Source organism: Lottia gigantea, assembly GCF_000327385.1.
Source record: "Lottia gigantea unplaced genomic scaffold LOTGIsca_6, whole genome shotgun sequence".
NCBI classification, from domain to species: Eukaryota; Metazoa; Mollusca; class Gastropoda; family Lottiidae; genus Lottia; species Lottia gigantea.
Window position 1 is genome coordinate 3,316,000 of NW_008710049.1, and position 16,834 is coordinate 3,332,833.

General features: G+C 29.5%; 1 protein-coding gene across 1 annotated transcript in view; it reads right to left on the minus strand.

Moving 5' to 3' along the window:
* Positions 1-4,228: 4,228 nt before the first annotated feature.
* Positions 4,229-16,834, minus strand: part of LOTGIDRAFT_154747 (hypothetical protein) — a gene marked incomplete at both ends in the record, with an annotated part of 39,248 nt that continues 26,642 nt past the window's right edge. Inside the window, 15 exons of the mRNA XM_009063944.1 lie at positions 4,229-4,366; positions 4,774-4,895; positions 5,382-5,506; positions 5,862-5,957; positions 6,095-6,153; positions 6,183-6,262; positions 6,593-6,683; positions 7,022-7,122; positions 7,657-7,806; positions 8,250-8,372; positions 8,757-8,876; positions 13,816-13,893; positions 14,303-14,391; positions 14,885-15,033; positions 15,339-15,491. Coding sequence (XP_009062192.1) covers positions 4,229-4,366; positions 4,774-4,895; positions 5,382-5,506; positions 5,862-5,957; positions 6,095-6,153; positions 6,183-6,262; positions 6,593-6,683; positions 7,022-7,122; positions 7,657-7,806; positions 8,250-8,372; positions 8,757-8,876; positions 13,816-13,893; positions 14,303-14,391; positions 14,885-15,033; positions 15,339-15,491 — 1,674 coding nt within the window. The remainder of the gene's footprint in view (positions 4,367-4,773; positions 4,896-5,381; positions 5,507-5,861; positions 5,958-6,094; positions 6,154-6,182; positions 6,263-6,592; positions 6,684-7,021; positions 7,123-7,656; positions 7,807-8,249; positions 8,373-8,756; positions 8,877-13,815; positions 13,894-14,302; positions 14,392-14,884; positions 15,034-15,338; positions 15,492-16,834) is intronic.

Below are 16,834 nucleotides of genomic sequence, written 5' to 3' on the forward strand. Positions count from 1 at the left end.
AATTGTTTTTCTTAAATTTTCTCTTACCATGTTTTCATTCACAGAACCAAACACAAGGTCTGCTAACTGTAAAGTTAACATCAAACTTTGACAAAACTTAATATTGCTTATACTACTAAATAGAATCTTGAACAATAATAATATTTACAACTTTTCCATTATACTTTTATATAACACAACAAATAAATAGAGAGTATTTCACATGTCATCTTGTAGTTGAAGGATAATTGTGTTTTACAACATCTCAGTCTTTCATTAGAGACAATTAAATAATTTTATACATTATACAATGCTTTAGAAGGTTGGAGTGAAATTCTGTAAATGCAACCACATCAAACAATTCTACATACATTTAAACATTTTTTATCATATTTTGTGTAACATAAAAAAAAGTAGGTTAACCAAAAACTATTATGAATTATATCTCTGTCATTCTTATATTTCCAAAGAAATTTCTATGTTATTAGTAGACAGGTTTTGTCTGGGCATCTGAGACTAGGTAGTTATAAGACACAATTATCCAGACTATAAAATGGTATAAGAATTTGTTAAACTTCAGTGCTGGAACTAATGAGTGCAATAATACAAATATAGACTCAATCTCTTATATTGAATGGAATGCACAACTGTTAACATAGGGTCATTTAGACTGTCATAAAACCATCTCTTGTTTCTGTAGGCTATAGGCCTACTCATTAGTATTGTGTATCCAAGGTACATGTCAGAAGCAAAAATAATCTCTAGTCAAGTAAATTTGTCATTGAATTTTGAACAAATTATCATATATCCTAAATCCTAACGAGTCATGTTAAAAGATTTCATGAATATGCCACAAATGACGGTTTCATAAAGATCTAAAGAGTGTTATAAATTCATTTCAATTCAGGCACATTGTCTTGATAACAACTTCATAGCTTCATAATACAAACTAAAGTGCCAATTCTGTAAATAGAATGATTATCTAAAATACAGTAATAAACTACATCAGTTTAGATTTTATAACAGTCTAAAGCCAGCCCTAGTTAACAATATCATAATATATCACCTACCAATTATTATATATACAACCATTATAACATCCAACTAAATATCATTACCATATACTATTACCAACATACATTATGGCCATGCAGTGTACGTACAGGTGAACTACAATTCATCATTTCGTACTTATTACGATTCCTTATACACTTGAAACTCAATACAAATTATAGTCCAGCTGAAATACTTGTTCAAATCAGAGAACTGAACAAAATATGAAAAGCTGAGATATCTCTTCACTTCAGACAACTCTTCAAAACAGAAAAAAAACATTTATTTAGTTTTGAGGTATATCAAATAGTCATAGAAACTATACTACCCAGACATATATATTGTGTTCATTACCACTTAAAACTACCTCATTATAATGTAAACTGCTCAAGTATACTGCTTGCCATTTTAGAGTTGAAGTCAGTCATGATAGGCAAATAAATTCAAAGAAACAAGCTGTTTTGTTGTCATTGATTTGTGTTAACGTAACAGTTCATTTATCATCTCCACTGAAATATGTTTTTAACATACAATGCCGACGGTAATATGATTCACCACAAACCAGGGGAAGGTTAGGTTTGGAAATCTACACAATAAATATTCAGGATAGAAAACCAATTGTCCATATAGTCATTAAAAGACAAAAAACAATTGGTATATTTATCTTTTAAATTTCATATTATATTCTTTTAACTCCCATTCTCTGTCTAGGCTGTTAGCTATATTTAAAACAAAATGTTCTTTCAGCAAAAGTCTCTAAGACAATTTTACAGAGAAAACAAATTATGTCCAACTCCAAACTGACTATACAAGACTAGTACAAGGACAATTTCTCAACTTTCAATTATCAAATTTACACCTCAAAAACCAAAATAAATACAAAAATTTATAATAAATTAACATTAACAAAATTAAAGGATTTCAGAAAATAACAACACTATCACAGAAGTCTTAAACACTAGAGAATTTCAGACTGGTAGATTGTGTCTAAACAGGTAGTCTAGAATTTCTTGTCATTATGCCTTTTGAATGTAAAGGAAATTTTATGCATAATTCATAGTTGAAATTGTGCTTCATTACATTAATTCATTAGAGTCAATATCTGATATCTGATTCTATTAAATAATACTTTAAGAAATCCATTATGTGTGCATAATGTTACATTATAGTAATCATTATGCAAATTTATGCAAATTTTTAATATCATTTATCATAAGATGTATTAAAGCATTTTAAATGTTAAGTAATATGCGATCTTTGTACACCTTCTTTTTTTGCACTGAAAAAATAATCAAAGAATGTCAAAAAATATTTAGAATTTCAACCAATTCAGAGAAACAACCCAGACATTTAATGAGTTTCAGATTTGCACTTTTGTTTGAATTGGTTGATAATCTAAATCAATTTGCAATTCAGTAAATACTTGGTATATTGTAAGTTGATAGTTATATAAAACTGTAAGAGTTGTGGCCATTATAAAACAATGTATAATTCTCAATGGTAATATATTTGATTATAGTAAAACCTAGATAACTATGATCAGAGTTATATTATAAAATGGTCTCATGTAATTTTATAAATCTACTTCTAGAATTTTTCTAATAATTTCTTAAGACTATTTCTGTTATTTAGGAAATTCAAGAGCAGTCTGTAAAATTTGACTACCGCTATTTGTTTAGTTAAATGTTTTAGATTATTATAGGTATATACAATAAAAATTGTTTCATTTATCTATAAATAGTGCTTTCAATATGCCATTGAAGGTTTTTTTCTAGACTTATTGTAAACGTGTTCTGAAAATATTTCAAACCATTGAGACATGTTATGTTTACCACTGAATCAATCTTGTTTTGTGTTATCTTATATATTTTGCTGTATCTTTATAAATGATAAGATTTTATTTTTAAATATAGATAACTGAAGTGAAACTATAATATATACAATTAACATCACAGTAGATACCCTATAGAATTCTAGCTAGAGACAGATACAGGCTCCATACTTTATTTCATCATTACATTACTTAGCCTACATACTTATACTTTGTCTTCACAACAATTTTTCTAAAATATATGTAGTACTATGCCTTTGGTTAATTATAATTGGAAATTGAAAGTAAAAGTATTATTTTGTATATAGAATCTACAAAGATCTACCTCTAGCTAGAATTCTGAATAACAAATGATTATTAAATATATCTTGTTACTATAAATAGACTAGCTTTAACAGAAATATTATACACAACATATTGCACTTGTTCACAATAATTACACAGTTTATATCTTTGTTCATAGTTCATAGTTAAATACTTGTTCACAGTCTTATATTGATGGGCTGGGGGCTGTCAATGTGTCTATACAATGGAACAGCTCTATGGGCGTAAAATAATGATTATAATTGAAAGTGTACACAAATGCAATTATTGTTATATTAATAATGTATTGTCTATACTATACTACACAATACAATAGTATTTAATACAAGTTTTCGAATCCAGGACATAAAAATGTGAAAATCCATTTTATTTCTAATCAAGAATCTCTGCTGTTTTCTAAAGTCATACTATTATTTACAAATGATATTTAAGCAATATTAAATAACTTATTCTAATCATACTGATATACTTTTGGAATTTCTAGCACACTCTGTTATATTGCACTAGAGAATTAAAGTTTTTTATAGAAAAAGATTGTGTTTTTTAAAATATCTGCAGAAAATTAAATTGTTATGGTAAAGCTGTAATCAATTTGTATGGCAGTGATATTTTCAATGTATGAAACTTGTATGTAAGTTTTTAGAGTAGTTACATTACAATACAAGACAGTGATCAATTATTCACTTCAACTAGAATTTGTTCCCAGATACACAGAAGAACTAAAAATAAACTCATATCATACAAATAGACAATAAATAAAACATAGATCAGCAATTTACAACAAATAAAATCACATCCATAATGGAATGAAAAGGTCCCCAATTTGAGCAGAATGATTTCGGGGAAAACTAAGAGGTATTTGATCCTGTTAACTAAGCCACTTTTAACGTGAAACTCTCAATCTCCGGCCGTGCTATTGGTGCAATATTAGAACCAATCTGGAAGAGAGGATGGTCAAGAGGTCTATAGCGGTAGACTACAGACTACAGCATTCCACCATCTTATTTATCTATCACCAGTCACTTGAGGAAATAATCACTGTTAAAATTGGTACCATTTTTTATCCTTGTATTTCATCATTACTTGATGGGCTGCTTGAGCAAAACTTTCTGCTTGTGCCATCATCTGAGCTGATCTATCATCTAGCTCTCCTATTCTCTCTCCTCTTTCATTTAGAGCCTGTAATAGATTGGTATAGAAATTATTTAGAAGTCATAGTTATTATCTCAATTTACATGATATCATTTCAAGTCAATATAAAATATATTATATCAAACTAAGGTTTGACTCTATATTTTATATAGCTATATTTTAACAAAAAATCAAATTATATAGTAGGACAACTCCATATATACATAGCATAAATTCCAATAGGCAGCAAATATAATGCAAAGGTAAGTAATAACATTGTATTAATAATAACATTATTTATAAGTTAAGTTTGTATCATAAGAATTATTGGTTATTAAAAGTTGGCAGTTTTAACATTTGTCAGTTATGCATCAATGAACAGAGAAAGGAGAAACAGTTTTAACTATTTCTATACCTAAACAGTACAATCAATATAAACATATGAGAAAACTTACCAATCTTGTACGAGCTAAATCTCCAGCAATACCCTGACTTTCAGCTTTAAGATGAGCCATTCCTCCAGACCCTGGTATATGTTTAGCTAAACCTTTAGATGCTTTACCACTAGCTTCTCCAACTACAACACAAATACAAATCTTAACAACTAGACGATTATAAGTTACAAACTTTCTGACAGCAGATTGCAGCTGTTAAATACTGTTATGATTAAACTCTAGAGCATGTAAACAAATAAGCAAGTATATACATAAGTATTTTCTAAAGGTATTTCTCATAACATTTCTCAAGAGATAAGAATAAGTATTCAACTGAACAATAAATAATTTCTATAGAAATTGTGTTCCATCAGTTCCGATAACAAGCTTATTTATTTGACACAGGTGAGGCATTGATTGTTTTGTCTTAAACTAACTTTTAACAGTATCATCTCTATTTGACAACAGCTCATCTCATTTTACAAAATAGTAGAAGATTCAGATACAATGCAAACACAAATAGTTTCTTCTATTTATACAGTTAATCTTACAATGTATGCTGTACAGGACACCCCACATTTTGTATTCACACCTTACGTCCACAATTAAATCAACCTAAAGATACTTACAGAGTTCTTCTCTATCTAATGTACCTGTCGTTCCACCAAATAAATTCTTAAAAAAACTCTGTTTTGGTGCTTCAGGGGTTTCACATGGTAAAAATAAATCTCCTAACATTTCATTTAAATTTTCACTGAAAAAGATGTAAATATCAACATCAAAACAATGGTTCTCACCTCTCCGTCAGAAAAACTATACCAAAGCAAAGATATTTTAACCCTTACTTTGTGTACAGAAACATAATTTTTGTGAAAGATCCTTTACATTAAATTACAGTGGGTACTTGTGTTTGTTTTTCTCAAATCAACATATCATCCTGATAAATATTTTTGAGTGGCTTGCATTGAAGACAAAGTCATATTAGTGAATCTGTATCCATCTTCAATTTATTCTCATTATAACAGAATATCCTGTCATATCCTGTAGATGTAAAAAGAACTGCATCTGACTATTCCTAAATTATAAGGTAAAGATACATAATTACATACCATATCTCAGAAGAATAAGTTATTTTCTGTATTTCAGTAGGGGAACACAAATATAAGGCATGACCACTATTACTAAAACAAAATGTGCGAGCCACCCTGAAGTTAAAAAGAGTAACATAAGTAATGACTTAATAAGTCAAGAGTCGATAATATTTCAACAAAGCCTTCAAATATCAATACAAATACCCTTGTCAATTCCGAGTCTTCAACTGAATTATCTTTTATAATGGTACAAGTAAGGAATACAAGACAAATAACAAGTTATATGATTGTAATAAGATAGAAGACAAACCTGTAATCAGTAAGAGGGAGAAAATCAACATGAAGTAAAGGTTTTAAACTGGGTAAACTATGAGCCATTATTCTACCATTAGCTACATAACTCATTAAACATACACTTTCTATAAATACAAATTATTAATCACTTATAACATCATACAATAATACATTTACATATCTTTCAAATAACATTAAAATACTTGAAATAGATGAAAGATTTCATTTTGATTTTTAAGATAATACACCTTCTCAATATTCTCATTTAGAATTGATGGCATAAAGACTGAAATATTCAACAGATTATTGTAAATTTCTGGTAAAGTTACATAAAACTAACTCCACATTATCTTTCATTGTGACTTTAGCCAGTGGTTTACATAGAAGTTATAATAAATTAATACTATTTTAGCTGTGCAAATAAATATCCTAACTGATGAAAACTTAGTACATACCTCTAACAGAAACAACTTCAGCACGAACAACAAAAGATGTTTCTGTTATCTGGGTTTTATAAGCACAAGTTTGGGAAGGTAAAGACATGACCTAAAAATAAACACAACAGATATAAATTAAAATGAAATGATCATTTACAGATTTCACTGTCTCAAAAATTTGTTTGAAACACATGGTCATGAAAGACAAAAGTGTTTTGGCTCCAAGAAAAACATTAGTTTGTTAAGAGTTTTTTTTATTCTGAAACTTTCCCCTAAATTGGATCATGAATTTTATCATTTACGCTTGTGTTCTACAAAAAAAAAAAAATTTTTTAAAATTTAGTATTAAGTCTTATAATTCTTTCTGTATTATAAATAACTGATAAGGAATATTTTTTAAATACATAATACTGATAGAAAAAATATTAAACACAATCTGATTCTTACCCTTGCTTGTTTTTCAGAACAAATAATACCAAATTGTCTGTCACTCATTTCTGTTGAAGATGTGGGTGATATTCTTTGTTTACTAGATACAGACATTTGTCCTGAAAAATATATTAATACATATTACTCATCATGGTGGACTATTATAACTTTTTAATAATACAGTGGCCTTATTTGTGAAGACTTAACTTAAGATGATTTTAGCAATGCAATCATTCGAGAGGTCAATGACTAAATTTGATTTCTAATTTTTTTTTTTTCACCAATCAGATAATCATATTTCTTAAATTCTGGATTTTATCTTATGTTTTTGAGAATTACGGCCTTGATTCCTCAATGAGTTTTTTTAAAGGTTTTACAAGTAGATTTTAAATGTTATGTATCTTTAAGCATTTCTAAAATCATAAACCACAGACACCTGACAGAAAATTTGAATAATGATAGAAGCCAGAAGTGATCCTGATACACAAAAAAGTAAGGAAATGTTCTCACAAAATCAATAATTTGATAATGATAAGGTAACTTGAATAGTGTGATCTTAAAATGTTTTGTACAACTAACACACAGTATTATAATATATATCAATAACATATTTTACTCAAAATTAGAAATAAAAATAACTTCTTGTAACTTACTAAATTTAAGAGCTCTTTCATCTCTAGTTAATTCTCGAGCTTCTTTCCCTGACGTTTCTTTCCATTGTTCAGACTGTGACGGTATTAAAACTCCATTACAATCTAGGAATGACATTGCTAAAATGGCCCCTTTTAATCGAAATATTGTACCTGAAACAGACAAACACCATGATAAAACTGTTTTAACCAATGACTGAAACTATAACTGGTTGAGTTTAACAAGAATTAGTTGCGTTAAACTAGAACTGGTTTATACTTAACACTAAGTGAAACTATAACAGGTTGTATTAAACTATAACTGGTTGAGTTTAACTATAATTAGGTGTCTTAAACTAATTCTGGTTTATACTTAACACTAAGTGAAACTATAACAGGTTGTGTTAACTAAAACTGGTTTGCAGTGGCATTTCAAGAAAACATTAGGTGAGGGGGCCGAGCAGGGGCCAAAACAATTTCCAGCTTACACATAAAACTGGTTTGTACTTACCACTAGGTGAAACTATAACTGGTTGTTTTAAACTCAAACTGGTTTATACTTACCACTAGGTGAAACTGTAACTGGTTGTGATAAACTATAACTGGTTTATACTTACCACTAGGTGAAACTATAACTGGTTGTGTTAAGCGTTGGTCTCCTGGTGGAGGTAAATTTAAAACTATAACTATAACAGATCCAAGACTTGTACCAACATATAAACATGGACATGTAAAATTATCTACAATGTAAAGTTCAAAAATATATACATTCTTAAAAAGATATCAAATAGGAACAATATTACTTCATAAATAATATATTACTCAAATAATAAATTCATTTATTAACAGAAAGTAAACTGAATTACTTTCCGTCATTCAGTGTTTGAATAAGGGTGTTGAAACTACAAGTTTAATATTCATTTTGTATATCTAGTAGATTCCTGTTTTAAAGTCACTTGAAAAGGACCTTAATCTGACACATATAAAATAATAAATTATATCTATCATTGATATCAAATACTTTCCAACAAATCATAATCAATTGGGTGTCTGAGGTAAGAACCACATTTAATATAGATATGTTGTATGTTAGGTAAATAGTTGTTATTGTATAATGAACCTACCTGTTTTACGAGTATAAGAATCAGCGAATACTAAACATTGTATGGCCTCTTTTGATACATTTTCTATACTAGACATACTTGAACTGCGCGATCTTGAAAACGAAGACCCATCATTTCGATCTAGATAAAAACATAAAGTCTACATGTTAATCATTGATCATTTGAACTGAAATGAAGACAGTTTTACCTTGAATAATTGAGTACAGTTAAAAGTGATTAAAAGTTTTGAATTGTTATTGTTTAATTTTCTGTAATTTTAAGTTTATGGGTAAAGAAATTTTTTTAAAAATTTCATAAAAAATTAAAGACATAAGTAATTAGTCATTAAAGAATATTAACATTGATATCATCAGAAGACCTATCAAAAAAGAAAATCAAAATACCTGGAAAAAAAAAAATTCAATTACAAAAAAAATATTCTGTTCCACAGAAATATAAATTCATAATAATATACACAATACAATAATAAGAGGTGCCCACACAGTGAAATTTTCATGCTTTTTACAACATCAATATAGGTAACATCTATACCATTCAATTTACATGGTTAGAGGTCAATATAAATACCATTATTATAAATCTAGACTGCGTATTTAGATACTGTATAATCATGAATATAAGGTGCACCCTTCAGACTCTCGATAATATTTTAAATATGTCTATTCTTGATTTAGCAATGATTAACACAGAGAAATGCTTTTGAATAATAAACACAGTAATTTAACAGTTCAAATTTTATATACAAGTGAACTTCTTGAACATGAGATTTTCAATTTAACTATTATCCTAGGCATTGCCACTTCAATATCTTATTCTTTTGAAATTAATTTTTGATATTTTTTATATCATGATTTTGGTTGATTAAATTGAGATGACACAGAATATTTATACCAAGATATTATTGAAATATAATGTACGACAACAGGACTGCAATATACTTAAACAATATTTTAACTGCCACAAACAAATATCAGATAAAGAATATTTCCAAATTAAAGCAGATTTGAAATTTTAAACTCATGTATATTTGATTTATGAAGAATTTCAATGTCTTTATGCCAATATTTTAGAAACTGATGATTCAAATTTGGCACAACTGATCAAATATTTCAAGATTTAAATAAAGAGTGAGAAATAAACTAGAAATATATTGCTTTATTAGCAAAATGAATGTGGTTATATATATACATATACTTCAGTTTAATATGAAACTATAAATTATAACCATACACATACATTGTACACATATACTATCACTTGGCCATAAGACAAGACAATATAAAACTATTACAAACATAATAATAACAAAACTGGATTAGACTGGGTACACCCTATGACTTAAACAACTCGTTGTGTGGAGAACTTCTATCAATACAGCAAGAGACAACTAACATAAAATAATGGGAAATACTGGGACCTGAGACTAATATCAATTGTTTTTCAGGATATTAGTCTCATGTACTTCCTCATAATCGGAAGAGCCTTTTTTTTTTTATTGAAAATCGTAATTTTTACTACTGAATTTTGAGTATTGGATTAAGCCTAATTGTTCCTTTCAACTTCGAATAATTAGTATTTTAAAAGCATGTTAAACAAATTTCCTATGAAATACTAATTAAACATTATCAATTTGGAGATGGGTGATTTAAATTTGTTTGAAAAAAATAACAACATTACCACAGAGAATATCTGTAAGTGAAGAAATGTCCTACAATGTACTAACAATAAACATTAAAAATATACTGGAATTCTGTTTCATTAGGCTATTACATTTATATTAAATAAGGAATTATTGTTATTTAAGAATGGATGTCGCTCCATTTAAAGATTAGTGCAAACATCAATCAAGGTTCATGCTTTGTGCTTTCGTGGATGACATTTTGACTTTACGATATTTGGTTCATAGGGTGTCCGAATAATTTTACTACAACTAAATATAAAATAAAGCTGGGCACCTCCACCATTAGACTCTTCCACTGAGGCTACACTTTGTATTTTCTTCAATTTAGGGTTGGTACCTTGAGACTTGGTTCTTTGAATAGCTGGTGGCCGTTTATGTTTGAAAGTTGTGGGACTCAAACAAACGCCATTAATCTACAAATCAATGTTATAATCAAATTGGAAATTAAATAACAACATTCCTAGAAATCTAGAAATATAAAAAAATGTGCTAAAATATCCATGCTAATTAACACTAGAAGACTATAACAAGTAATAGTAGGGTGATCTAAGTGAGGTATAGAAACCATTCAGACAATTCTCAGAATTTAAACAGTGTATATCTGTCTCTTAAATTGAATAATAACCTCAATAAGAATGAAAGAAACAACTATATTTTACAAGGAGAACAACTGAGGATTCTTTCTACCAGCTGATGCTTGGCCTAACCTCTTGGCGTTGATATTTCTCTGATTATCCGTACCCATTTACTTCAAAGATGACTTATTAAAGGTCACCAGATTTCCACACTCTAACAGGGATTAGAACATAACGACTAATGATATAACATAATTACTATATTTTGATTTGTATAAGTAAAATCTAGCCAATGTTAATGATCATTCAAATTCTGAGAATATCTAAAGAAAGGTAAAGTAAATTGGATATAAAAACCAGATAACAAGAAACATTGACTTCTCTCACGAGTTGTAGAGAACCTTACCCTGAAAATATAACATTAAAAATACAACATGGTCCCAGTTAGTATAGGTTTGTATAGACAGAGGGTATATGTTAGTGGTAGGGTGGGAGATGCAAACAAAGGGACAGCACTCATGAAAATATCAGTTTAATTTGGGTTTATCATTCAAATTCTTTTGGAAATATTTCTTTGCTTTCTTTTCAAATATATTAGTATAAGTATAAGAATAAAATAACTAAATTCCTAATGGTTTATCAAATATCACTTTTAACTTATGTCCATGTTCCAAGACTAAAATGACATTTCCAAGATGACCAAGTCCCTATGTTTCTCACTCAACTGATATACCTACCCAATTTAAAGACATCCACTCCACTCATACGTCTTACAGTTGGTTTTTTATGTAAATGTTCACTTGTGAGATCAACAAAGTCAAACTTATAACAAGATTTGGGTTTTTCCTTTTCCTTTTCTTTGTCTTTTTCCGCGTGCGACTCGTCATGATCTGTATGCTTGAAGCCAGCCATTTGTTTGATTTTTGTACTCATTTTACGCATTAAACTTTTATTGAAGTGTGATTCATTTAAACTTGTGGTACAAAGTTCTGATTCATCATCTGTAACCTTATTATTATTATTTTCAACTAAATCAAGATTTTCATTGTCTTCCTGAGCACATTTAGACTTAAAGAAATCTGAATCAGGATCAGAGGAAGAGCGTCTAAGAAAAGGGCGTGGTTTAGGTTGTATTAAAGCTGTTTGTGGAACAGTCTGTTTATGGTGACTAGTATCAGAAAATGTTTTATTTAATGCTGTCTTCGTCTCAATATTTAATTGTAAATTTCTCGATTTTTTTTCAAAGCCACTTGTACTTTTTGATTTGTGTTTTAGTTTTCCTGGAGTTGAATCTTCACTTTTTGATTTTTTTTCGTGAATAGTTTCATACTTTACTGCCTGTTTTTCTCCATTTTTAGCGACTTTCTTTTCATACTGCTCCCTTTTGTCAGGTTTATCGCCTTTTTGCTCTGGTTTAACATAATCTTGTTCTTTTATATCGCTTTTTTCGTTCTTTTTTTCATTTTTATCAGACTTAGCTTCATCTTTGTCCTGTTTTTGATCATGTTTCTTATCTGATTTTTTTTCATCGTTAAAATAATTTTCTTGCATATCTGATAGATAGAACTCAGTGGTGTCCTGAGTTTCTCCGTTACGCGGCAAGAAAACGTAGGGTGTATACGGAGCCTCACTATCAATGTCTTTGTTCTCACAAGTGTCATTATCTGTAACCAAGGGATCCAGCTTTTTACTTCGACTCTTATTTCGCGGAGGTGGAATGGGTGCAACTAATTCAGGCTGACATTGTGTAGACTGAAAACCAACACCAAAACAAAAACAACAATTAAACATAAAGCAAACTAAAGATAAGATATATTGAATTCAAACCAAATATAATCAAATATCACAGATGCAGATCTGTACCATATTGTCAGATATAAAAAGTTATTAGTTATTATAGTAAATTAGCACAGGTTTATAAATGAGTTGCAGCAAAATTCAAAATTCAAAGCAAAAATAAAATTGATTTCATGTATAAACAGTCAGCTACTATTGCATGTTAATATGCTAGGTAACTTTTCTTTTCACAAAATTTTCAGCCCCATTTTTTTTCTTTTTCATGGAATAGAATTGCTTCAATTGAAGGTTAAATTTTGCTATGACCAATGGAGTAATGAACCATTCATAAGGTCAAAGTTTGAAGTAACGCAAGCTTGTGTTTTGACAAACTAGATCCTGCATCCACGATAAAAACAATATAAATATAATAAACAAACAATATCTAACATAAATAAAATATCTACAAAGATGGTAATGATCCACATGAAACAGGAAATCAACAAAAATTCAAAATTTGAATTCAAAAGAAATCCAGTAAATAATAAAATAGGCATGATTGTATAATTCCTTTATAACATAATTTGAGAACTTTTAAGAAAATAAAATACGAATGTTCTTATCAATTGAAGCTGGTTCAGGGCTGTTGCTTCTAAATTCTTACACATTCCGTTCTACTATTCTACCTTGTCCATTCATCGTGATAGAAAGATCAAATAGATACTGTCTCATCACAGGTATTCATATTGAGTTGTCCTGATAGATCTTATATCAAAAAAATATATTGGCAGCATAGAATGTGTTATTATCCATAAGTTCCAAAACTAGTGGATGAATATCTAGTCATATATAATCAGTCATAATGTCAAATACAGCAACAGCCCTAAACAGATTTCCTAACCAGCACCCATTGACGTGCATGTTAAAGTCATTTTGTGAATGGAATCAGAATGTTTCAATGTAAAATTAAAGAAATGACTATTGCTAGTAGATAATGGACTTACTTGATCGTTGACTGGAGACTTACAATCATCAGAATTTATAATTGTATTAGGAGCTTTATTTCTAGGAGAACGTGGTGCCCTCTGATACGGATCCATTGAACCTGCAATAATAAGACTTATTGTAGAAAGCAGCCCCTTTTGCTAAAAAAAAATATAAATTTCTGCTGTAGCTGTAAATTCCACATTAACAACAGACCTTTAAACCTTGAGTACAGGAATACTGGACAAAACTCTTTATCTTGGCACATAATTGTCTCCAAAAAGAATCAAAATATGCTCTTCCAATGAGGAGACTCTACACAGAGCTCTGAAACAATCGCTTTGCATTTCTGAATTATTTGTCTATCTTGTAAATCTCTCCAGAAGTAGGTAATTTCCTATCAAATTGATGTATTCTAATAAAACCTTATACAGAGCTTTTGTGAGCAACTTAACAGAAAAGACACTTATAAAAAGACACTTGACTTATACAGAAAATACAATACAGAATTTGTAAGATATTTAACTCACCATATAAATCTGGGGTACCTAAATTTAATAAACATGATTTCTGTAATATATCTATAATAGCTATACCACTTTCATTACCAAATGACATTCTGTAATATAAAATAGATAAGAGGTTATGGGGGGAAAAGGAAAAAAAAACTCTCCAATTAAAAAACCAGACCCAAAATTTTACATGTCATAAACTTCACATATATAAATGACTCTCCAAATTATTTTATAGAATGTTATAATTTCTTGGGAGATAGCTACATTATAAAAATTTGTTTCCATTTCATCAGCATTCTGTGGCACTTATATAAGGAAAGAATTATGTTGGATGCCATGCACTTCACCCGGTATACTGACTTTAGTATGACATGGTTTGGAAACCAAGGACAATAATTCTTATAATCGACAAAGTCTAAAATATTCAAACCATATATGAATTTATTCAATTCGGCTACTTTGGCAAAATGAAAGTTAAGCCAATACAATGGTTAACAGTGTCCAGGTCAAAGTTCATAGTTCAGGATCAAGGTCACAATAATGCACCATCAGAATATATCAAGTCTATAAAGTATTATCTTTTTCTCATGTACTTACAAACCATAAGATGAATTAAGTGAGAGGCTTGTAATACTGCCTGGTGGTTCACCATCAACAAATGTTAAAACACAAACAAAATCTGGATGATAACCGGCACACCATTTTCTACCTCCCCCTTTCACTCGTACTAATGTTTGTTGATCCGACTGAAATAAAGAAGGAGTTATCATTGATGAACAAGTTAGAATTCCATAGTTATAAAACTGAAGTTATTAACACTCACTGTCATCATGTATTTCAGGAAAATACAATCTTACTAAGTGGGTATGCAAAACATTTGCTTTAGCTCTGATTGATAGCGCAACAAACCAGGGCAAAAAAACCCACACTATCAACCACAAACTAAAATAAAATTTCTAATTTACTGAAGATTTTAAAAAAAAATTGATTCTAGGCTACTTTAAATCAGCACTTGATGTAAAATGTGACCCAATCTAAAACAACAACTTACAGATCCTTTAGTATCGGAAGTACTGCTGGAATGTGAGCCGACACTACCACTCTGTTGACTAGCAGCCACTACACTTAGACTAGGTCTAGGATAGTCACAATCTGGAGAATCTATCTCATCATTAATCTCATACACTATAGATACTTCTATCATCTACAATATACAAATACAGCTGATACAATGGGTTTTCTGTACAATGTCAAGGACAAGGTAATATATTTCAAGTTATTTTTTACTATCAGGCATCACTCTTCTTTCCTGTATCATAATATGGGGTAATCCTATTTCTTATATTAGAAGTAGATGTAGTTTGTGCTCACTTGTCAGGGTCAAGGAAAAAAATCATTAACCTTGCGATTTGTCCATCTAACAAAGATTACTCTCTTCTCAGACTGTCTTATAACATGGGAAAATCACATAACATTTAGGGATATCTGAGACTGTGGTATAACCATTGTCAATATGTAATTTGTGACATCGCTGTAATTTTTCGTGTCCATCGAGACAAATATGTTGACTTTTGAAAATATATCTATACAAAACTAGCTTGGTAATTCCTTTGTCAAATTTCACTCAACTTAGTTATTAGGGGGTGAGTGCTGACACCTGGCTGTCTCATAGTGTTCAATCCGTATTTTAACAATAATGGTTAATATAATTGGAAAATCAGTAAAACTTCTAGTTTATAAATTATCTTTAAAACTTTGTCAATAATAGGAACAATTCATCACTTTATACAATTTGATATGTATTTATGATGAGGTTAACCAGATTCTCCAAAGTAATACATTGTTACATTTTCAGAGATTTTACAATAAAAAACCCAGCTTTATAATTTAGCAGTAATATTTTACTGATTACTTCATTTTACCAGCAAAATATGACAATGTGCTAAAGTTTGATGAAATATGATAGAAAATATGTTCTAGTTAGAATTCAATAGAAACTTGTCAAGAGATGGTCTGTCCCCAGAGATTCTCTGATTTAGAAAAGTCAATAACACAGATTACAGTGACCTTCACTAGGCCAATAACTCTATATCCAATATTCATTCAATGTTCTAAACAGAGTTGAGATTTTAATATAATTATAGACCACAGGAGATCAACTAGTCTCATTTATTTAGTCAGAAGCAAAGATATTTTTTCACTTCAACTGCCAATAATCTTGTATATCAATGTCATATTAACACCTATAAAATATTCTATTGACAATGTGATAGACTGTAATTTCGGAGATGGCAGACTGACCTGTTCACAATTGCCCACTAGCTGTTTCATAAAAATTTGTGCGGTTTCGAAGCACTCTTGGATGTAATAAGTGTATACATTTTAATTTTAGTTGATGGCATAAACATATTCAATAATTAGTAGCTACCCAAGGAGTGGGGCAAGGGCAAAAACTCTCATGAAAATTTCAAGTATATTGGTTGAAAACTAAAGGTGTTTTCACACTTTCTTCTTATAATGCAAGGGCAATAACTTTCAAATCGTTAT